We start from the raw sequence: 23605 nt of genomic DNA on the forward strand, positions 1-23605 counted from the left end.
GTATATATATATATATATATATATATATATATATATATATATATAAAATATATTTGTTGTGCAGGATAGCACACATAGAGAAAATTGATTAAAACATAAATTACACCTCAGTGAATTATTACAAAGTGAATAGAGAGGCAAGGTCAGCTTCATGTGTGTTGCAACACCTTTAGAAGGATCCTGTCCTTAGTTTAATGCTATACTGTAAATATTAAAATTCATAATTGTTCTTCAACAACCTTTTCCTTGGCATCTGAAAGCACATCTGGCTCCCACTCAGCATCCCTTTGAAAGGAGATTACACTGACTGCAGAGACAGCCATGACCTTTTCATTTTGCACTAGGCCTCACAAATTATGGAGCTAGACCTTTACACAAGTGAATAAATAAAACTCTGCCAACAACTCAGAGAAGCTCCTGGTATTCCTCTCACCATTGAGGTAAGAACATTTTCGAATTACCATTGTGATATCTTTTGACTTAGTGCTACTTTATAAGTTTGAATATTTCTAATTTTATTTTTATTTAAATTTCTATTTTTCAATTACAGTTTTACATTTAATATTATTTGTATCCAAGCCGCTATTTCTAATGAAGACAAAAACCTAAGGACGATTCAGCAATTCTACTTCTTGTGGAATCCCACAAAATTTCACTAAAAAATTGAAAGCATGGACTAGAATAGATATTTGTACACTCATGTTCATAGTAGTTTTATTCACAATCATCAAAAGGTGAAAGCAACCCAAGTGTCCATGGATGGGATGAATGGATAAACCAAATATGGCATATACTAGTATATCCAATGAAATATTATTCAGCCTTAAAAAGAAAATAACTTATGATACATGCTACAGCAGATATGAACCTTGAGGACATTGTGCTAAGTGAAATAAGCTAGTCAGGAAGGATGAATATTGTATGATCCACTCATGAGGTTCCTATGATGCTCTACAAGGCTAAGGGCTGATGAAGTCTGTTCTCTGCCTTCATCCCTCATCTTTTACCACATTTCCACTACTGCCCCTTGGCTTCCAACTGTCCAAGTGCCACACTTGATGAAAAACATCAACAATGTTAAGGAGCCTGGGAGTGGGGCTGGTGTGGTCTTCGTCTGCTGGTAAGTCTGCAGCCTGGGCTCCTGGTGGCACCCTGACCTTCCACATCTTTCTCTGAAGGGCTCTGGAGTCATGCTAATGATTGGACTAGGTGAAACTTTGACCTCTAAGGAAGGAAATCAAAGAGAAAATTCCATTTGCTTTTATTTCTTTCTGGCTGTCCTGAAGATCTTTAAGCAGATATGTGTTCTGTGTCATTCCCAGCTGAAATTCCATGTTAGCCACATTTATAGCTAAAAGGAAAGTATCATTTTCTGCTGCCAGGTGCTAACTAAACATTCTATCAGGAACAATTAGAACATTAAGTTGTTGTCTACGTGTTTGTAGAGAGTTTTGCCCTCATGGTTTTTCTAACCCTGCTCACTGCATTGAATATGTGCTGCTCAAGTCGTTCCATAGGAGAGTGGTCACCTCTGCCTTGACCTGGTCCCCTCCTCCAGCCCCGCCCGCCCCTCACATCATAGAACACTTCTGCTCTGCCGTCTGCTTGATTTCTGTGATCGTGGCCTGGGCTTTTTCTTTTATGGTGTCCAAGTCAATATTCTGAAGATTCTGTAACTGCCCCAGAATAGAATCCTTATCTTCTTCCTCCTCGTGATCTTCATCCACCATTTTTCGGAGATCTTCGGGCAAATCCACATCGTCTCCAGCCATCTGGATTTGGTTCTCATCCATTTCACTCTACGTGGAAAAACAAATGCAGAGATAGAGAGACCACTCTAAAACAAGCAAGCAAACAAATAAACATCAAAAGTAGCAGGAAAACAAAGGTCTGTTGAGGAATGAAGGGAATGGCATGCCTGGCTGTCTCTCAGCAGAGCCTGGGCCTGGTAGCTGTCATGGAGGCTGGGGGTCCTGGTTGAGACAACCCTCTTTCAGTGCACTTGGGTGGATCAGAACCTCTAGCACAGTGGTTCCCTGGACCCAGCAGCCTCACCATCATGTAAGAACATGTCAGAAAGACAAATTTCCAGGCTCTACCCCAGATCTAGTGAATCAGATACTCCCAGTGGGGCCCAGCAATCTGTGTTTTAAGAAGTCCTCTCTGTTGTGCTGATTATGCAAAGTTTGAGAATCAGGCACCAACTGGGCTTCGGGCTTCAGCATCTAGCAGCCCCAGACTGTGACTCAGTGGCCCTGGCTGATATGATTCTGGAGGGTGGGGTTTGGGTTCACAGTGGCCTGACAGTGCTCCCCCTTTTTAGTCATCACTCTTGACTAGTAAATTCTACTTAACTATTGCCCCTTCCGTCCCTTCTACTAGACGAGGGCCCCTCATGGGTGCAGAATCTTGTCAAGTTCAGCCTTCCATCCTTGGCACCTGGAAGCACATCTGGCTCCCACTCAGCATTCCTGACTAGTCACAGTTTGCCTTACAATTTCATCTTGTGGTTCTAGGCATGGCTGTCCCAGATTTCTAAGAGCATGCCACCTGATATCTTTGTTTTGTAATGAGAAAGAAGAATCTAGAGAAAAAGTTTCTCTGGGAAAGGTAAGGGCTGTTGACATCCCCAGATGGCTGCAATGAGATAATTTTCTGAGATCAGGTTGTAACAGGTGCTAAACTGGGCCTCAGGGGCAGATAAGATTTAAGAGAATGTCAGAAAAGCAAATGATAGGAAATATCTAAGTAGAATTGAGGGCCCACCTCGATATGTTATGACCAGTCTTGAGTTTGTCACCAAAGCACATGACAAATCACATAAATATAAAACGATCATCTTAGTCTTAATCAGACCACATAGATTTGGTTTTAGAAAGATTTTGACACCTGCTGAGTCCAAGGTGGAGTTCAATCAGCATCTACAGAGAGCATCCCACCCCCCTTGCCTGGGTATTTAGTAGTGATAACCATAAACAAATATTGGTTGTCTCCAGGTCCAAATGGTGAGCCAGGGCCATGTGTAAACTTGAGTCTCCATCTCCAAAGTGGGTCTCCGAGGGCCCTTCCCATTCTAACTGTCCAAGGCTTCATATTTCTTCAGCAGATCCTTTGAGAAGCTGGAGGCCACAGCCTTTCCACAGAGCAGCTTCCTGTATTTGTTTCTCTGGGCAGACTAACGGCGAGCCTGACTCTAGAAACAGCTGGACAGGCAGCCTTCTGATGACAGTGCCCCAGAGGCATGGTCCTCACACAGGTCCTCCTCAAGGCCTCTGAGAAGGCCCACTCCCAGCGTCACCTCCTGAGGTCAGAGAAGCCTCTCCGGCGCTTAGCCAAGCCTCGGCCCCTCAAAGTGCTTAATGGATTAATTAGTTCCTAGTCAAACTGTTGTGGGGATTAATTAGTTAGTTAATCCCCAGGGGCTCTCAGCCAATCCTCTCTGTCAATTTATTTTTTATTTACCTACCCTAGTGGTTGCCTTCCTGCTGATCACCCTCTGGGCAGTTTTGCTGGGAGGAGAGGAGACATGGGATTGCAGCCTGTAGAGTCTCAGCTCATGTCAATGAGGGACATCTGTCTTCTCTTATGCACCCCAAAATAACATGTAATGATTTGAAAAGGCATTCTTGGGAATTCTGACACCCCATCCCTCTAGTTGGTAATAAGCTCTCTGCGGATGTCACCAGGCCCTCAGAGGGGGTGGGGGTTTGTGCTGTGTCACTGTGACTCCTGCACTCATGGTCAGCCCCATGAGAAGGCCTTGCTGTCTTGGCACCTTACCTCTGGCCTAGGAATAGCCCATTTTTGCTCAATAGGCTCAGCTTTCCTAGAAACCTGGGCCTATTCATTTTTCGTTTGTCACTAGGCCCTTAATTCTGGGAGAAAGCCGCCTAGACGCCCAGCTTCCCTACCCTGTCAGACCCATCCTCGTGTTTATGGGACACAGAGGATGAGCACTGAAGGAGGTCCCAGCTCACAACCTGGCCTTCCTTTTTCCAGGTTGTGGCTCCATCTCTCCCTGTGTGTATGCTTCCCAGACACCTGCCCTACTCTTCAGCCCTAGCAATACTCAGGCCAGCAGCTCAGGGTACTCTCAGGATGACAGACCAGGTGCCGAGGCCTGGGCAGGCCCCAGAATGCATTTAGGCAGGGAATTTGGTCCTGGGCAAATAGAGTATGGTCTAAAAGAGGGGTATGGGTTCTGGATAGGCCCATCCCTTTGGCCTTGCAGAATTCTCACCCCATGTGAAGGGGTGTGGCCTGAGAAAAGACAGCAGGGAGCCCTCTACAGCATGGAGCCCAAGGCAGGTGGCCCAAGTTGTTCAGTCTAAAGGCAATATTGGGTGCCATGGTTGGTGTGGCTCAGTTGGTTGGAGCGTCATCCTGTGCATCAAAAGGTGGTGGTTCGACACCAATCAGGGCATATACCTAGGTTGTAGGCTCAATCGCCAATCAGGGGAATGCTGGAGGCAACTGATTGATGTTTCTCTCTCACACTGATCTCTCTCTCTCTCTCTCTCTCTCTCTCTCTCTCTCTCTCTCTCTCTTTCTCTCTCTCTCTCTCCAAATAAAAATAAGTAAATAAAGGCAGTGTTGGGTGTGGTCAGAGTTCTACAACCACCATCCTTCTAGAAGGACAATGCTACTGACGGCCTATCAGCAGCACAGTTGCTTCTGGTGATATTTCTAGTACTGGAATCCATTTCCTGGATTGTGGACACCTCATGACTAAGGGTAGGACAGGGCCAGTGAGTGGCTAGAGGACAAAATGACATGCTCTGGAGCCAAGCCTGGACTCCTGGCCTCATTAAGCCCTGGGTCCTCACCAAGTGAGCCAGCTCAGACCTAACAGGCCAAGGGCCAGAGTCCCATTTGTAAAAAGCTGAAGCAGATGCACACTGCTTTCCTGCAGAGATGGCCTAGGCCAGTGGGGAGATCGTGGGGTTTGGAGTCAGGAGACCTGGTTCGTGCCCCCGTTCTGTCATTTGCCTACTGCATGACTTTGGGCAAGTCAACAAACATTTCTGGTGAAGGCCCCCTCAGAGGATTCTTGAGCAGATTGAATGAGACATGTTGTGAAACAGATTTGTAAATGTCTAAGACCGGGACAAACAGTGTCTGTGGTTATTAACGTTTTAGAGGAAGAAGGGCAACTTGCTATCAAGGTCTCTGCTAAAAGGGTGCCTGGGATAAAGAAGGCATGGACAGCGAAACAGATCGGGGAGGGGTATAGGCCCTTAAGAGAAGGATCCGGGACAGAGCCGGCAATTAAGGAGTATAAGTGGGGTGTATACAGAGGGCCCTGGGCAGCCTTGCCTTCTCCTGTCTAATGAACCGCCCTGCCAATGGGACCGTGTCTGCAATACAAACAATGAATGTCTTGTCCAGACTTTCTGCTGCCCACTGACAGATCTCAGGTTGGATATTTTGACACTGCTCACACATATAGGAAAGGCAGTAATGCCTCATTACATCCCACAAACGTAAGTGCAATTACAGCCAATAGGAATCAGCTCCAGGGAGGGGAGGCTTGGTGCTGAGAACCAAGGCATGAATGAATGAATGAATGAAGGAAGGAAGGAATGAGTGAATGAAGTGAACTAGCATACAATTAGGGGACTGATAAGCTACACTGTATTCTTAGAGGTTCTGTTTCAGAGGTCTTCTCATTTCTAGAAATCTTATCAATTTGGGATATCGTTTAATGCAGTTAAGAGCTCATTCTTTTTATGCTGACTCAGTTTTAATCTCTTGGTTTTTAACCAGATTTATAATCTTAATCACCAAGTACTGAATGCCCCATTACTTATATAGCCCCATATCCTGCCTTTGTTCTTCTCTGTGACTGATTGATGACTTCTCATTGAAGGATAAGCATGACCCTGGATCCAGACTTCCTATGCCCTGGCTCTTGATCAACTGCCCTTCATCTTGTAGCAGACTTGAAATATAATGACAAACTGTCATAGATGGTTATATAGTCAAAACGCTGAGCATTCATTAGAAGCGTTGTTAGAGTCTAGTCAACCAGCTTGGTGTGTAAGCAACTACCAGTGTGATGGATGCTAGGTAACTTTGATTTGTTTTGGGTTTATCTATGTTGGTCTACATGATACCAGGCAGCTAGATTAATGGATTTCTTTCATTCTTTCATTTTGGTGAGTTTACTTATTTGTGAGGATCATGGACTTCAACAGTCACTTGTCTTCATCAACCACCCCTCACTGCCTCTAGCCCCGGTGACAGCAACCGCTGGTTCCTGTTCTGCCAGAGCCTTGGTGAGTGGGAATATAGAGCAAAGAATACAGCCAGTCAACAAACACCTCCATAGAAAGTAAAAGCGAGCAAAGTAAGCGGGATCTGGGCCAGGCCAGAGGGGAGTAGGCATGAGGATTTTGGGGACCAGACTCCTGAAACATTCATCCTTGTTCTGACCAGGGGATCTCATCTTGCCCTGACATTTACAGACTGTGTAACCGTGGGAAGTCACTTTCCCTCTCTCCGCTGGTGTTCTTATCTATAAGGGTGGGTGGGAGGGTTAGTTGAGAAAGCTGGTATGGCTAAGAAACATGTATTACATTCCCACTGTGCAGCCCCAGGGTCCCAGGATTCTTTCTTCCCTTCCTCATGTCCCCTTAGGACGTTCAGTCCACAGCTCTTTCAAGGGTGTGAGTAGAAGGAGCAAACTGAACTGGGGTAGGATGGAAGGAGAAGGAACAGAGGGCCTTGGCTGGGCTTCTGATGGCCTCTTCATCAGCCCCCTCACCCCCCCACCCCCCCCAAACAACTGCTCAGACGCAGGAGGTTCCGGTGTCCTGCTGAGCAGCCCCCAATTCAAAGGAGGAGGGCAAAGAAAGGTTCACAGAACCATATCTTTCTTTAAGAGGCAAATTTTAAATTCAACTCTAATGGAGCTTTCAGTGTGATACTTTGAAAGACAATTCTATTGATAGACTGTCTTCTATCTTCATCTTTATTCAAACTGAACGATGCCCTTAATACAGCAGACAAACACCAGGTGTAACTAAATCATGGAGCTCAGCAGGGGGCATGACATTATTTTTCAATGACTAACCTAGATTGACAATTCCGTTAATAGGATTAGGGTTCATTGTGGAACTGTTTTCTCTTATTAATTTGGCTTGACTTACATACACATTTTGAATTGGCTAGGAAAAGGGGCACCTTTGTTTTTTAGACATAATCTTGTAGCTTTATTTAAAATGTACTACTTCCTCTAGTTGAAGAAATATGACATCTTAATTATAATGTCAAGGAGCCTTTGCATTTTATACAGAATTATAATTTTGTATTATAATATTATGATCACAAATTCAGACTTGTTCTTTTCATGAAAATTTATTTTAATATAACTCTCATGGCAGATAGATTATTTCTGCTGTTTTGATACTTTGTTCTTTGGGTATGGTTCCCTTCTCCCCCCCCCCTCCGGCCCCCCCCCCCCGCCACCTCTTTTTCCCAATAACATCAATTAATCATAGCAAACCTTTTGCAAAGGTGTGTGTGTGTGTGTGTGTGTGTATGTGTAACTTTCACATGCCAGGATCCATACAAGGCATTGAGATAAAGATGAAACACTGAGCCCCTTTTTGTTAAGCAGCACAGTGTAGTTAGTAAGAATATTCAGGGTGGAAAAGGCATAAGAGACATGTACTCAGGTATTACAGGAGCAAGGAGGAGAGTGGGGAGAGAGAGGTCATGGAAGGTTCTGGAAGAAATGGCACTAGATCAAAGTCTTACAGGAGGGAAGGGGACCATAAGGAATAGGGTATAGAGAACAAAGTGGGAAAAAGTACAGTCCAGGCAGGGAGTGGCACGAGGCTGGAAAGACAGGAGCCACATCATGGGACCAAGGGGTTTGACTTCATTCTAAAAAGTCGTGGTAAGTCTCTCTCTCTCTCTCTCTCTCTCTCAACAGGATCAGATTTGCCTTTTGGAAACCTCACTCTGACGTTTTAAGAGGAGCAAGACTCAAAGTCAAAAAGCTACTAAAGAGCTATTGAAATAAAAGAGGTGAGGAATGATGAAGCCTGAACTTGGGATGGAGTTGAGAATTGTTTAGGAGGTGAAATTAGCGTGACATGGTTATTTGCTGGAGAAGGGGGGAGAGTTAAGACTTCCAGTTTTGGGGGGGTGGAGTAGAAAAGTGCAAAGGATGAGGGGCTGGCCAGGGTGAAGCCAACAGGAAGCCCAGTTTAAGGGATAATGGAAGACTCTGTTCTGGAGATGAGGTTTGAGGAGCCCCAAAGAGAGGTGACATTTAGGGAGAAGGTGTGGGCTGGAAGTCTGCACAGCAACCCACACACAAGTGGTGGCTGGAAGCAACAGCAAAGTGTAGCCATCTGGGGAAAATGTTTGACTGGAGAGGGAAAAGAGCAGATGGAGGGAGCACCCTCCAAATTTGGGGCGGACAGGGGAGGGTTAGCCATGAAGAAGACAGAGGAGAAATAGTTTGAGGAGAGTGAGAACCAGAGGGTGGTGTCCAGAAGCTGAGAGAGGGCTTCAGGGAGGAAGCAGTGACCAGTGCCTAATAAAACAAAGAGAAACAAAAAGATAATGGAACCATTTGACCGAGTGTCTGAAGGAGGAGTTTCGGCAGAACGTGGCCACCAGTCCTTTAGAGGACACCTAGAAAGCACGTTTACTTTGTGTTTTCGTTGGGAGAGACCCAACTCCTTTATAAAGGAGAGGCCAATAGAGAGGAAAACCTGAACATACAGGATTAATGGACTGAGATCCAAGTCCAACGTGAGCATCACGGCTTGCCATAGCATCTGAGGCCCTCTAATTACTAGTGATTGGAACACCAGAGGAAATCAGCAGAGCGGACGTGGACATGAGCACGATCATGGCCGATGCGTTTTCTTAGATGTGCTGCAGATGCTGCCATTTGATCACTGCACTCATCTGACTCCTTGCATCATTACTGCAATTAAATGTGGTCATCAGAAGACATGGGTATGACACATGCGATTGTCACTGACAGTAAGCAATAACCTCAGAGAGGAGGCCTTGTATAGTTTGTCTCTTTCTCGCAGCCCAAGCTTCCTTTCCCTACTCAGCATCCCGGTGACAACATTCTTTTCCACAGAAAACACCCGCCAAATAACTTAGAAAACATAGTGCTAATTCCCCAACGCGACATTGTTATCCTCATTATACCCCACAGCTCCCGGGAAGACATATTCCTCAGGTCTGCTCTCGACTGGGCCTGCGTAAAGGGGCCCAGAACCGCCTCCTGCTGGCTACACAACCACGGACAGACGTGACCCTGAGGAATTGTGAATGAGGCACCCCAGTTGTCCCTCGTTAGCAGGGGGACATGTTGAGTGTGTCCAGCTCCCAGAAGACTGTTGATACTATTAGTGTGTGGCTTGCCCAACATGGACTTTATAAGATGGCCCAGGGCTAAGAATTCTGCAAACCTCGAGGGAGGCGAAGGTTGTTATTAGGAGCCCATTGAGGCCTGGGTGACCTGTTCCTTCTGTCCAGCACCTTTTTTCTTGTTGTTAGACAGTTGTGTTCAGTTCTCAACTCTACCATCCTGGGTGTAGAAACACAGGTTAGAGAGGTTGTGGAGGGAAAGGGCATGAAAGATACCAGGAGCATAAGGAGACTCAAGGCCCGGTTGGTCATAGTAAGATTTGTGGACTTGGGGAAGATCAGATGAAACTCAATTTATAGGAGTTTTATGATTATGCATTGAGCGTACATCTATGTCATGTGCTTTTCTGTAGATAAAAAATAAGTTCAATAAAAAGAGAAATAACACCCAGCACTGGGGTGAAGGAGCCCGAGTACCATGGTGGCTCAGGAACCCACACCTGCTCTAGGAAGAGACAGAGGAAGAGGAAGGGGCTTCCGGCGTGCTCCCCAGATGTCCCCGCCTAGCTCAAAGGTTATTGCTGACTCTTAATAGCAATACCATTTGCCTTACGGATGACTTTTGATCACCATTTATAAAAATTGTCATCATACTGTACATTACAGCCCCAGGGCCTATTTCCCTTCTAAGTGAAAGTTTGTCCTCTTGACCCCCTTTACCCATTTTGCCCACCTCAACCCTTGCTTCTGGCAACCTGTTCTCTCCCTCTATGAGTTTGTTTTTTTTAAGACTGCACATATGCGTGAGATCGTACAGTATTTGTCTTTCTCTGACTTATTTCACTTAGCATAATGCCCTCAAGGCCCATCCACGTTGTCACAAATGGCAGCATTTCCTTCTTTTTCATGGCCCAATAATATTCCATTGTATATACGCCACGTTGACCGTTTTTAATTGCAGTAATGAGATAAGTAATCAATTAAGTACAGGAATCAAGGTGCCCCCATGAAGGAGATGTATGTTGTGACTTGGGCATCTGTTGTCCCCTCTACACCCTCGCAGTTCTCACCGGCCCAGGCTTCTGTCCACCCGCTGCTGCGCTAGGAGGGTAACATTGGCCGGTCAGCCCCTCATTCCTTTCCCTCCAATTCACTGGACATGTTGCCATGGTATGGAGTTTTCCTAATCACCATGATGCCCCTGGGCACTTGCCTAGCCTGGCCCTCAGGGGTGCACCTAGGAAATGAAAACCTGTAAATCCCCATGGTATTCAGATGGCACTCGAGGGTTCTTCTGCAGAATCAAAGGAAGACCTAACATTACAGCCAGTTCCATAGTAGTGGCAGCAAGAGCCCCTCCACATGCAGGGACTTGACACAGCATGAGATCAAAGCATGGCATTCAGGCCCTCGGCAATGGCTATCCCCACTCATCTTTTCCCCTAAGTCATCCCCTCTCAAGGCTGCATATGCCAATTCCACAAGTACTGCCAGTCTTTCAAGACCCCTGGCTCTCCTGGTTGCTGTGGAGACAGCTAAAACCTCCATCCTGGCATGCTGGGCATGGGAGCCCGCTGCTCAGATGCCCCCCTCCCACCTGTCCCCACCCAGGTCCCTCACGTGTACTGCTACCTATACTTTGTGACAGCTGCTCTCTTCCAGGCTTGCTAGCATAGCCATTTCAGGATAAAATGTGCAATCAAAAGAATGGACTTCAAAAAAAAAGCGACCTCAGACATTTATTTCTGTTCCCCAACAGCACCACTGTCCCTGCTACAGCCCACGGTTCCTGCTTCGGAAGAACTGAAAACAGTCACAGCGAGGGTGCATTTCCCTGGGGCTGCCTGTGCCCGCTGCGACTGGGGACACCAGGGGGCGCCAGGGGCCCGGGTTCCTGTCCAGCGCAGCTGCCACTACTTGGGCTCCTAGCGGAGCCAGGGTCTGGCTGGGACAGGAGTGGCCATTCTGCACAGACAGGAAGCCGCAGCCCACAGCCCGAGGTGTGATGTCTGGTGGGGGTTGGGGGTTGGGGGACTGGAGACTGGAAAATGTGGCTCTCCCCCAGCGCCCCTTTCTAGCCGAGAGGCTATTGAAGGCCCTGCTGCACCCAGAGCCTCAATGGGGTGTGTGTGTGTGTGGGGGGCTGTAACCTGTGTCAGCCACGAGGCAGAGGAAGTGCCCAAGTGGGGGCTGAAGGCCAATGCACGGTGCTGTGTTGAGGTTGGGGCGTTCGCCACATCTGGGATAACTGGACAAAGTGGAACATGATGGATCATATCCCCCCGCCCCCCAAAAGCAGCAGTTGTATTATTACTATTTTCTACACCATAGGCAAATTCTTGAAGCACTGTGTGTAGAACCCATTTTGACAAAACACAGCCATAACTCAGGTGGCCTAGGAGGCCCCCACCTGACAGCAAACTCTGCAGCGAAGGATTAAGTCTCATCTCTCCATTAGGATTGTATTTGGAATTTAGTCGTCGACTCACAGGTCTGTGGTCAAGCTGTCAGACAACACAGAAGGAAAAGGGATGTGCCCGGCTGCTGGAGATAGCATTCTGTGACACTTCACTGAAATAGTGACCAGTGCAGGTTGTCTGTCCCCAAAGTCTCCATGCAGTTTTAAGCCACATGGAACTGAAAACTGCACTAAGCTTTTGGGACACCGGGAATATTAAGAAGAGAAAGAGCAGAGACCATGGGGTGAAAGGGACGGTGTTCAAATCCTTTCTTAAGTCACTCTTTTTCATGGTTGAGAGGCCTGAGTTCCAATCCTGGCTGTCACTCAATAGCTGTGGGTTTTTACTAAGCTATTTAACCTCCCCCACTCCCACCCCCACCCCAGGGGCTGCAGTTTCCTTGTGCCAAAAGTGGTGTTAGTTTCTTACATGAACTCAAAGGCCTCTTTCAGGGTTAATGAAAATATCAGTGAGGTCTCATAAGCATGATGAATTTGAAACATTACAGAAAAGGGGCTATATGAGCACCGGTGAATCATGCAATGAAAGATCCTGGACTCCACTGTTTACCATTTATCAACTTTGTCATAGTTCGTCCATTCCCAACCCAGCTGGCTATGGGGAGCAGTACCCTAGGCAGTTATAGTCACTATCATTCCCCAGGGCCTGGCCCTCTCCAGGGAGGATATGAACGGGCAGATTTCACGGCTGTAATTCTTTCCTCTTTCCGTAGTTTCTGTTGGAGAGGCTCTTGTCCCAGATGCTAGCTTGGCTCAGAGATGTGGGAATTATTTTTCTCTGAAGAGCATCAAAACCCTGCTGCTAAGCCTGAAGGGGCTCACCCTGAGGATCTGGAAATGAACAAGACCACTGGCTCACCACCCGGGAAGAAAACAATCAAAAGCTCCGATTCTTGAGGTTCAGAGACCTCGAGTTGCTGTATTGTTTATAATGTCAGTGCGCTTGCCCATGGTCTCCAAGTCCCCTAGTTGTTATGATCAAGAAATGACTTCTGTGCAATAATAAAAGCTATCATATATTGAGCTCTTTCCATTAGTCAGGCACTGTACTAGGCTCTTTACATATATAGGGCTGGGCAAAAGGAAGTTTACAGTTGTGGGTATGTGAAAAACAGAGTTTATTCTTGTATTATTATCTATTAATTATTGTATTATTTTCTATACAAACAACTGTAAACCTACTTTTTCCCATCCCTATTTTATCACAGACAAACCTTATAAAGCAGATATTGGCCCATTTTATAGGCTCAGATAGTTTTAGAAGCCCCCTGAGGTTGCACCGTGTCAGAGTGGCAGAGCCAGAATTGAAACCCATTTCTCATTACATCCCACAGAAGGACAGCAGAGCAGCTGACAAAAATAAATCCTTAAAAAGCCCCACCTTTGTGGAAGAGACATGGCCTGCTGACTCTGTGTGTGTGTGTGTGTGTGTTTAATTTCTGCTTCGTTCCAAACAAGATTCGTGGTGCTCAATCAAATGTATCCAAGGCAGGAGGCAGGAGCTTCAGTTCAGCAGCGTAAATCTGAGTCAGGCATCCTGCCTTGGGCGGCGGGGGGGGGGGGGGGGGGGGGGGGAGAACCACAATGCCAAACAGCAGAGACACCCCAGGGAGCACCAGGAAACCCACCAGACACTGGGAGTGGAAGGCACAGTGTTTAGAAGCGCTCCACTCGTCCACAATGCAAGCACGATGGGGGAAAGTACTTGCTAAACCGGAACACAGGGCACAAAAAGCAAGGCATTGGTCTCAAAGGCAAATGAGTTCAATGCATTGGAAGTTTTCCCATTCTGGGTCCTAGGGATCAATCTCTCCCACAGGGTGGCTCTATTTAACCCTTTGGTGACTTCAGCAGTGATCTTGCATGGACAGTGTGGCCTGTCTCCCTTTGTTTCCTTGCTTGTTGCTTCTGAAGTCAGCTTTCGGGGATCTGCAGGAGACCCACTGGGGGAATTGGTTTAGTGGCTCTCATCCTGGGGGTGCGGGGGGGTTGGGGGGAGAGGACCATGTACTTTGGAGGATCTTCCTCTCTGGTTTCTCCAGGTGGAAGATGTTCTCGTAGGGAGCGTGCACCTCCGGAATGTGAAGTTGAACACGGACCTAGAATCATTGAGAGGAGCTGGGCGATCCCCAGGAGGGGGAATGTCTGAGCCAGAGGAGCTAAGTGCTGGGCCCTCTGTCACCCATGCAGGCCTGGGAGAGTGCGTCTGAGCCCTGTGCACATGCCAACACATCCTCTTCCCTCCCCTCCACCAGTGAAGTAGAAACAGATGTGCAGTAGATGCACTATGAATAGCTTGGTCCTCTCAGCCAAGACAGGTAGGATGGAGCCAGGTGATGACCAGCCCTGCCACATCATTCCCCAAAAGAGGCAACCGATCATTCCTTTGACAGAGAGGCAGAGTATTAAAGAAGTTAGACCCCGGGCTTTGCCCTTCCGCTGTGTGGCCTTTGGGAGGAGGGCACTTTCTCTGGGCCTCTGTTTCCCCTAATGTAGGACTGAGCCTACTCACAGAACTGTGAGAGGAGGAAATGAATTGCCACATGCAGAGCGCTTGGCACAGTGCCTGCACTTAGAGCTCAATGAATGGCAGCTGTGATCATTAGCCCCATTATGAATTTATATATAGCCGTGCTAGAGTCTTTAGATAAATTTACATTAAAATGTCATCGGTAGGGGTTCATTTTGTTGAGTGGAAATGGAAGTTTATAGAGGCAGGATGACTGGGATCCAGTCTTTATGAACTCCTACTTTAGTGCTCTTTTCACTATACCATGCCTTGGTTATGCTTAAGACATATACACTAGCCAAAACCGGTTTGGCTCAGTGGATAGAGCGTCGGCCTGCGGACTGAGGGGTCCCAGGTTCGATTCCGGTCAAGGGCATGTACGTTGGTTGCGGGCACATCCCCAGTGGGAGGTGTGCAGGAGGCAGCTGATCGATGTCTCTCTCATCGATGTTTCTAACTCTCTATCCCTCTCCCTTCCTCTCTGTAAAAAAAATCAATAAAATATATTAAAAAAAAAAAAAAAGACATATACACTAGTGGCCTGGTGCACGAAATTCATGCACAGGGTGGGGGTGGGGGGGATCCCTCAGCCTGGCCTGCACCCTCTCCAATCTGGAATCCCTCTCACAATCCAGAACCACAGGCTCCTAAGCGCTCACCTGCCTGCCTGCCTGATGCCCCTAACTGCTCCCCTGCTGGCATGATGGCCCTAACTGCTCTCCCCTCCTTGTCTGATCCCCTAACTACCTATCTGCTCTCCCCTCCTGGCCTGATCCCCCTAACTGCCTATGTGCTCTCCCTTCCTCTCCACACCTTCAGACCCCAGCGCAGGAGTGTTGAGAGCTCTCCACTGAGGCCCTGCCCCCATCCTGACGCCCCCTCGGGCCAAGCAGCACCACGGGCTTGCGCGTGCTTCTGCTGGGGGGCTGCCCCAGCAGCAGCCTCACGTTCTGTGGCGCAAGTCCCCACCCCCGTCTCCGCTCCCCAGCTCCTGTGCATGAGCACCTTTGACTGGTTGTGACTCGGACACCGTAACGGATAAATTAGCATATTCCCACTTTATTATATAGGATATCCTACCTAATAAAAGAGTAATATGCAAATTGACCCTAACTCCGCTACACCAACAAGCCACGCCCACAAGCCACACCCACCAGCCAATCAGGAGCAAATATGGAAATAAACCCAACCAAGATGGCTACAGCCACAGAGAGCAGGAGGGGGGCTTGTGTTTCCCCGGTAACAAAGGAAGCCAAGCTTTCCACCTGCCGTTGCTGGCCTAAGCCTCCACTCAAGGCTACAAAGTTTCAATTATAGAAGGTAAACAAATCCAAACAGAAATGGTGGCAGCCACTGAGCTGGAAAGAGCAGGAGGCAAGGGTTGCCCCCGGCAATGGAGGAAGCAAAGATTCTGAAGCCCTGGCTGGCCTAGGCCTCCTCTCCAGGCTACAAAGTTTCAATTATAGAAGATGCACAAACCCCAAAAGAAATGGCTGCTGGCCACGGAGCGAGCAGGAGGCTTGGCTCCACTCCAGGCTACAAAGTTTCAATTGTAGAGGATACATAAATCCCAGATACCAGGGCCTCTGCTTGGGTCGCCAGGGGGCGTGGCCGGCCTGCAAACCACCACAGGCCCTTCACCCAGGCCTCCCCACACCCCAAGGGAACCCCCACCCTGATCCGGGACATCCTTCAGGGCAAACCAGCCAGCCCCCACCCATGCACCAGGCCTCTATCCTATCTAATAAAAGAGTAATAAGATTGACCATCACTCAAACACACAAGATAACTGCCCCCATGTGGTCAAAGATCCTGCCCCCATGTGGACACAAGATGGCCACCACAAGATGGCCAGCAGGGTAGGGCAGTTGGGAGGGACCAGGCCTGCAAGGGAGGGCAGTTGGGGGCAATCAAGCCTGCAGGGGAGGGCAGTTGGGGGCAATCAAGCCTGCAGGGGAGGGCAGTTGGGGGCAATCAAGCCTGCAGGGGAGGGCAGTTGGGGGCAATCAAGCCAGCAGAGGAGGGAAGTTGGGGGTGACCGGGTCTGCAGGGAAGGGCAGTTGAGTGGGACCTAGGCCTGCAGGAGAGAGCAGTTGGGGGGGACCAGGCCTGCAGGGGAGGGCAGTTAGGGGTGACCAGGCCTAAAGGGGAGGGCAGTTAGGGGCAAACACGCTGGCAGGGGAGCAGTTAGGCATCAATCAGGCTGGCAGGAGAGTGGTTAGGGGGTGATCAAGCTGGTAGGCAGAAGCGGTTAGGGGCAATCAGGAAGGCAGGCAGGCGAGCAGTTGGGAGCCAGCAGTCCTGGATTGTGAGAGGTATGTCCGACTGCCTGTTTAGGCCCGATCCCACCAGGTAGTCGGACATCCCTCGAGGGGTCCCAGATTGGAGAGGGTGCAGGCTGGCCTGAGGGACACCCCCTCCCCTCCCGTGCACTGGGCCTCTAGTGTGTGTGTGTGTGTGTGTGTGTGTGTGTGTGTGTGTGTGTGTGTATATATATATATATATATATATTTATATATATATATATATATTTATATATATATATATATATATATATATATATATATATATATATATATATATATATTAGAGGCCCGATGCACCAAATTCGTGCAAGGGGCTCGGCCCTCAGAGCCCCGGCTTCATCTGGAAGGTCGTCTGGATGGATGTTCTGCTGTTTGGTCTAATTAGCATATTAGCTCTTTGTTATATAGGATGTACACACATATATATAATTTGTATTTATGTATTCATATATATGTATGTATAGATTTATATAATGTATATATACAGTAGTTCCCCCCTTATCCATGGTTTCACTTTCTGTGGTTTCAGTTAACCACAGTCAACCACAGCTCAAAACATTAAATGGAAAATTCCAGAAATAAACAATTCAGACATTTTAAATTGTATGTTCTTCTGAGTAGTGTTATGAATTCTCACACTATCCTTCTCAGCCCCGCCTTGTACATGAATTGTCCCTTTGTCCAGTGGCTCGGTTATCAGGTGGACTGCCGTGGTATTACAGTGCTTGTGTTCAAGTCACCCTTATTTTACTTAAAAATGTCACATTCACATGACCTTTATTAATATTGTTATAATTGTTCTATTTTATTATTAGTTATTGTTAATCTTTTGCTATGTCTAATTTATAAATTAAACTTTATCATGGGCATGTGTGTATAAGAAAAACTTAGTATATAGAGTACAGAGTTTGCACTATCCGTGGTTTCAGGCACCCACTGGGGGTCTTGGAACATCTCCCCTGTAGATAAGGGAGGACTATTGTATACAGATATTCATGACCATGATCCTTTGCTGATCATCAAACATTCTCCATTTTTAATTATGTAAGAAATGGTTGGAGGGAAGGTAGAGGAGGGTGGGGGTAAGGGGGAGAGGTCAACCAAAGGACTTGTATGCATGGATATAAGCCTAACCAATGGACACAGACACCAGGGGGGTGAGGGCATGAGTGGAGGGATTGGAGGGGCAATGGGGGGTAAGGACACATATGCAATACTTTAATCAATAAAGAAAAAAAGATAAAGTTAGCATTATAGATTGCAAAAAAATACATTAATTAAATTTAATTAAAAAAAAACAAAATAAAAATAAAAATGTCTTTTTATGCAAAAAAAAAAAAAAAAGAAGAAGAAGAAGAAGAAATGGCTGGATGTTTATTATGTTAAGAGTGCCTCACCTTTGGAAGTCTGTACTTTTCTCTGAGATGAACTCTGAGGCACGCCCTCTCTGCCTTTTTTTGTGTAAATGAAGCATCTCTTTCCATCCTAAAAGGAAAAGAAGAAAGGATCAGAGGGTGTAGAGCTAAGGAGTTCAGAGGCCTGCTCAGAGGAGCCAGACAAGGGGCTACACCTTCCAGTCCCACTGCCCTCAGACGTGGGGATGGGGTGTGGGAGCTGCATTTCTAACAAGCTCCTGAGTGACTTTCCAGGCAGTGAAAACATCCAGAACTGGGGGTGCTTTGGAGGCACATGGTATTAGGGATGTAATATAAAGCCATTTCCCTTCCTGGTCACCCCCCAACCCCCAGGGGTGTTCCCTTCCCTGTTGAAAGGAGGCAGCCCTTCAAAGTGAGACTGATTGCGTACTGCTCTGGGGACCACCCAACTGGGCTTGTGACTGGTGCTGGTTTGAAGTAAACTCCCTTGCTTATGATTCCGACAGAGGCAGACACCTTTGGGAATATCTGCAAAGTTCACAATACCACCCCCCTCCCTGCCCACAGAAGTGTATTACTGGGGCTACATTTACACACACGGCCCTGCCCTCTAGCTGGATTGGATTGGACTAAACTGGGTAAATGAAACCTCTTCTCTGGGAATTTGGGTGGGACTGAGGAAGTGGCTGGCGCTGGTGGCTGGAGCTGTGACAGGTGAACAAGGAGGCAGGCCATCGGCTGTTTTCCATGGGTCACCTGGTCTGGGCAACAGATTGAGGAGAGAGCTCCCAGCTGAGGAGGAAGAGCAAAGCTGCCTTGTGAGATAGAAGCAATGGCGAGGGATGGAAAAGAGTGCTAGTGGCTTCCCAACAGCTCGCTGCGTCTTGGTTTAGGTCCTGGTGGGGCCTGATGGGATTTCTGCTCTTGGGTTTGGGGAAGCATCTTTGCATGAAGCACTATTTGCATTAAAATAAACTGTTTCATTTTCAGGTGGCTAAACTGATTTCTATTCTCAACCGCAAGTTTTGAAATCATCTTAACCATGACGTGGAAGGCTGACTGCTGGAAGGGCTGGGTCTGAAGCACTCAGATTACTAGTAAACTGCTCAGTGGGCACCCCCTGAACTGACTGCCCGCCACAAAATGTCTGGCCTGGAATAGGCAGGAGGGAATACTGGGTTCAGTCTTCTAGGTTTGGAGTGGGAAACAGAATAAGTGACTTATCCAAGCGACTTATCCTGTGGCATGGGCAGAAACAGGTTTTTTTGTTCCTCCCAATATTTTATCATAAAAAATTTCAAACATACAGAAAAGTTGATGGAATTTTACAGTGAGACCCATGTACTCACCATCTAGATTCTACAATGAGCATCTTACTAAGACATGTTTTATCATATATCTATGCCCCTCTAACCATTCATTTATCCATCTTATTTTTTGATGCATTTCAAAATTGTAGAAATCAGTAGTCTCTCCCCCACTGCAACATGCATGACCATTAATTATAGTTATGTCTTTGTTTATAGTTTTATTATCTATTTACCATCTATCTATCTACCTATCTTTGTTCTATTGATTCTATTTCTGTGTATAACACAAACTCCTATTAAGATATAAAAAACATACTGTCACCTGAGCACATTCCCTCATCCCCATTTCCAATCAACACGTACTCCCACTGTGTCCTTGCCATCATAGATTGGTTTTGCCTGCTCTAGAACCTCACATAAATGTGACCATACACTATGCATTCTTTTGTGTAAGGCTTCTTTCATTCAGCATAGAAAACTTTTGAGATTTACCCAAGTTTTTCATTTATCAGTTTGTTCCTTTTTATTACTAGGTGTATTCTACCATATGAATATATCACGTTTGTTTATTCATCCTGCTGTTGATGGACACCTGGGCTATTTTCGGTTTGGGGCTACTGTGAATGAAGCTGCTATGAACATTTTTGTACAAATCTTTTTGTGAGCATGTATATTCATTTTTCCTAGGTAATATCTAGGCATGGAATTACTAAGTGATCGGGTAATTTGGTTGACTAAGTGTAGTTTTATTAGAAACTGTCAGACCTTTACCCCAGTGGTTATACTCTCATACATCTCATCAACCAGAAGAATTCTATCACATTTAGGCCAACTTTTGGTACTGTGTCTTTTTAATTTTAGCCATTTTGTATGTGTGTAATGGTACCTTACTGTGATTTTAATTTTCATTTCCATGACGACTAATGATATTGGGTTGGTTTTTTTTTCATGTACTCATTGGCCATTTATATATCTTTGTGAAGTATTCGTTCTCTTTTTAAAAAGTACATTTTAAAAAGTATATTTTTATTGATTTCATAGAGGAAGGGAAAGGGAGAGATAGAAATATCAATGATGAGAAAGAATCATTGATGGGCTGCCTCCTGTATGCCCCACATTGGGGACTGAGCCCACAACGCAGGCATGTGCCCTGACCAGAACTCGAACTGTGACCTCCTGGTTCATAGATTGATGCTCAACCACTGAGCCACGCTGGCCAGGCTAGAAATTATTTTTATATTCTAGATCCCAGTACTTCATCAGACATGTTTTGCAAATATTTTCTATATTTGCGGCTTGCCTATTTATTTTCTTAATGGTGTCTTTTGATGCATAGCAGTTTTTAATTTAGACATCTAATTTATCACTTAAAATTTGTATGGTAATTGCTTTCAGAGTATTGTTTAAAAAATCCTTGCCTACTTCCAAGTTGCAAAGATATTCTATGCTTTTTTCTAAGTGCTTTATAATTTTAGCTTTTATATTTTGGTCTGTGATGCATATCAAAGTTCAAGTTACAAATGTTACTGTAGTAATTGTTATACCATAGCTAAAATAAAGGGACATTTTAATGTAACTAGAGACATGGAGGGATAAGCAGATGGCTGTTTTATTTAGACTTTTCCAATTGTTTTCTGTTTAGGTGTAGACCTCTTTCAGTATTAATCTTATCAGTAGTGAAAAAAAAATCTGAAGATAGAAGTAAAATAAAAACGAATGTGCAGTAGAGTGTATTGTTAAGTAGGTTTCAGTTTACAATTAGTGGAGTCAACCCCACAACTTTTCTAAAATGACGAGGACAGGTTTAGAAGGTTTCTATTTACTAGTATTCATTTTAATGATTGCATGTATTATAATGTCTATAGCTCTCTCTACATGAAACTTGTGATGAGCCATTTTGATGCTCTCTTCTTTATGTTGTATTTTTGGCGATGAAGCTCTTGAAAACTCAAGCAATGGACTTGAAGTCATGCCTCTTGCCATGGAGAAGCAGGCTGGTCCTATTGTCTCGTTAATATTTCTTACATTAGATGACTACATAAATTTATAATATTCACACACACACACACACACACACACACACACACACACACACACACACAAACACATACAAGAGTAGTTGGCAAATAACCCAATCCAATAAATAAGAATATCATTTGGGTGTTTTGGTCTTTGATCTGTCCAGATATAAAATTAAGGAAAACCAGGACATTAGTTAATCAAACAGATGCCATATCTGTGAGCAGATTTATTACTGAGACATATTAAATCTTTTACAAGATCAGGTGTATAGTCTAAATACCTGACCATTTTGCCCAACCGGTGTGGCTTGGTGGTTGAGCATTGACCTATGAACCAGGAGTTCACACAGTTCAATTCTCGGTCAGGGCACATGCCCAGGTTGCAGGCTCATTCCTGGTGGGGGATGTGAAGGAGGCAGCCGATCAATAATTCTCTCCCATCATTGATGTTTCTATCTCTCTCTCCCTCTCCCTTCCTCTCTGAAATCAATCAATCAATCAATACCTGACAATTTTCCTTTTATAAGCCCACTTGAGCTGAGAATTTGGTGCTATTGTTCTATTTCTATTTCTTTGTTATACTTGTTTTTTTTTTACATGCCATAGGCAAAACTAGACAATATTCAAGAAATGCTGCTTTATTTATTTATTTTGCCTAAGTATTATCTTAGCATCAACATCACTTTTGTGGTTGTATTTACTTTTTAAAGCTGACTTTCATTTACTGCAGAGCTAAGCATAATACCAGTCTAGATAGTTTCTAAGCCATGATTTCTTTCAGAATAATACAATACAAGGTTTCTATTCAATGTAGGCCTTTGTACTTAGTTTCCTCCAGGTTATTAACCTTTTCACTTATAATCATCGTAGCAATAGGACTTAGGCAACTCTTATGTAACTGATCATTAGCAATATAGCCATAGTGGCAAAAATATTTTTCTTTTGTAACATATACTGAACATTTAACCTCAAGATCAATGTTTCAATTCTTACTTGATTACTAAAAGTCTCTTAAATTGATTCAACCTTGAACTTAAAAAAATTACATATAAATTGCACTTATTTAAAGATCAGTCTTTAGTAGTGAAAAATTGTTGGTGATATTCACATTCCATAATACCCAACTAAAATATTATGAATATTTTATTTTTATTACATTTCATATAGCCATCAGAATGTCCTTAATTTTGGAAGTATATGACTGAAATAGGGGTGAAGTATGATGATTCCTGTAATTTTCTTTAAAAGTTGTTCTATCTATCTATCCATCCATCCAACTAATCTATCTATAAGCAAATATGTCACAATATCATATGCTCTGGCCAGTGTGGCTCAGTTGGTAGGAGCATCGTCCTATATACCGAAAGGTCACAGGTTCGATTCTTATCAGGCCACATGCCAATCGGTTTGCCTGCAGGAGACAACAGATTGAGGCTTTTCTCTCACATCAATGTTGTCCACTCTCTCTCCCTTTCCCTCTCTAAAAATATCAATGAAAGTATCCTTGGGTGAGGATTTAAAAACTATATATAATAGGCATATAAGGGTATTCATTATACTGTTCTTTTTTCTGTGTCTTTAAAATTTTCATAATATACAGCCCACAAATCTATTCATAGTCTGAGAAGCAAGTCACGTTGTGCTTTCTAGGCTTTTATTTGCACATGTGAGATCAAGATGGCTGTACTAGATGTTCTTTAAGGCCCTTTTCCAGGTGCCAAGTCTGAAGTCTTAAAATTTGAAAGCTTTCTACATGCTAGGAGGGTGAATTTCAGAAAACCGATAAAGATAGGCTCACATTTTTTCATGAGAATATTTAAATTGAGGTTGATTAAAACGTGCCTGGATCAGAAAGTGTTAAGCTGCTTAAAAACGTCATATAGATTCACTTTGTCTTCTTCCTTTCTATTCATACAGGTAGGATGCTACAAAACTGTTCACTTTAGCAGAACACTTTTCACAAGGTTGGAGGCAGACAGCACAAGGAAAGGCATCTACAGAGCAAAGAGAAAGATACTGGGGAGCTGGTGAAGGTAAGGCCTGCAGGAACTCCGTTTTGTTTTTAAAGGGAAATGAAGTCGCAGGTACTCACTTATCCTCGATCATTTGCTTCTGATATTCCTCATATTCCTCTCTGGTCATCCCTTGAGCTGCGGCAGCATCCGAGGTCCCTCCTTCTTCTTTATTTTCTTCAGACCTGCCACCAAATCCTAAATTCTTTACCTGGTTACTTATCATAGTTTTCATAAAGAAAGCCAT

At 45.1% G+C, this 23605-nt stretch overlaps 1 protein-coding gene across 1 annotated transcript; it reads right to left on the reverse strand.

Moving 5' to 3' along the window:
- Positions 1 to 1571: 1571 nt before the first annotated feature.
- On the reverse strand, positions 1572 to 23605 carry CPLX4 (complexin 4; the record flags this gene model as incomplete). Its single annotated transcript, XM_079785317.1, has 3 exons — positions 1572 to 1799; positions 18037 to 18124; positions 23439 to 23605. 3 exons carry the CDS (start codon positions 23603 to 23605, stop codon positions 1572 to 1574), a joined length of 483 nt encoding a protein of 160 aa, XP_079641443.1.

Source organism: Cnephaeus nilssonii (genome assembly GCF_951640355.1).
Source record: "Cnephaeus nilssonii genome assembly, chromosome: 11".
In the NCBI taxonomy this organism is placed as follows: Eukaryota; Metazoa; Chordata; class Mammalia; order Chiroptera; family Vespertilionidae; genus Cnephaeus; species Cnephaeus nilssonii.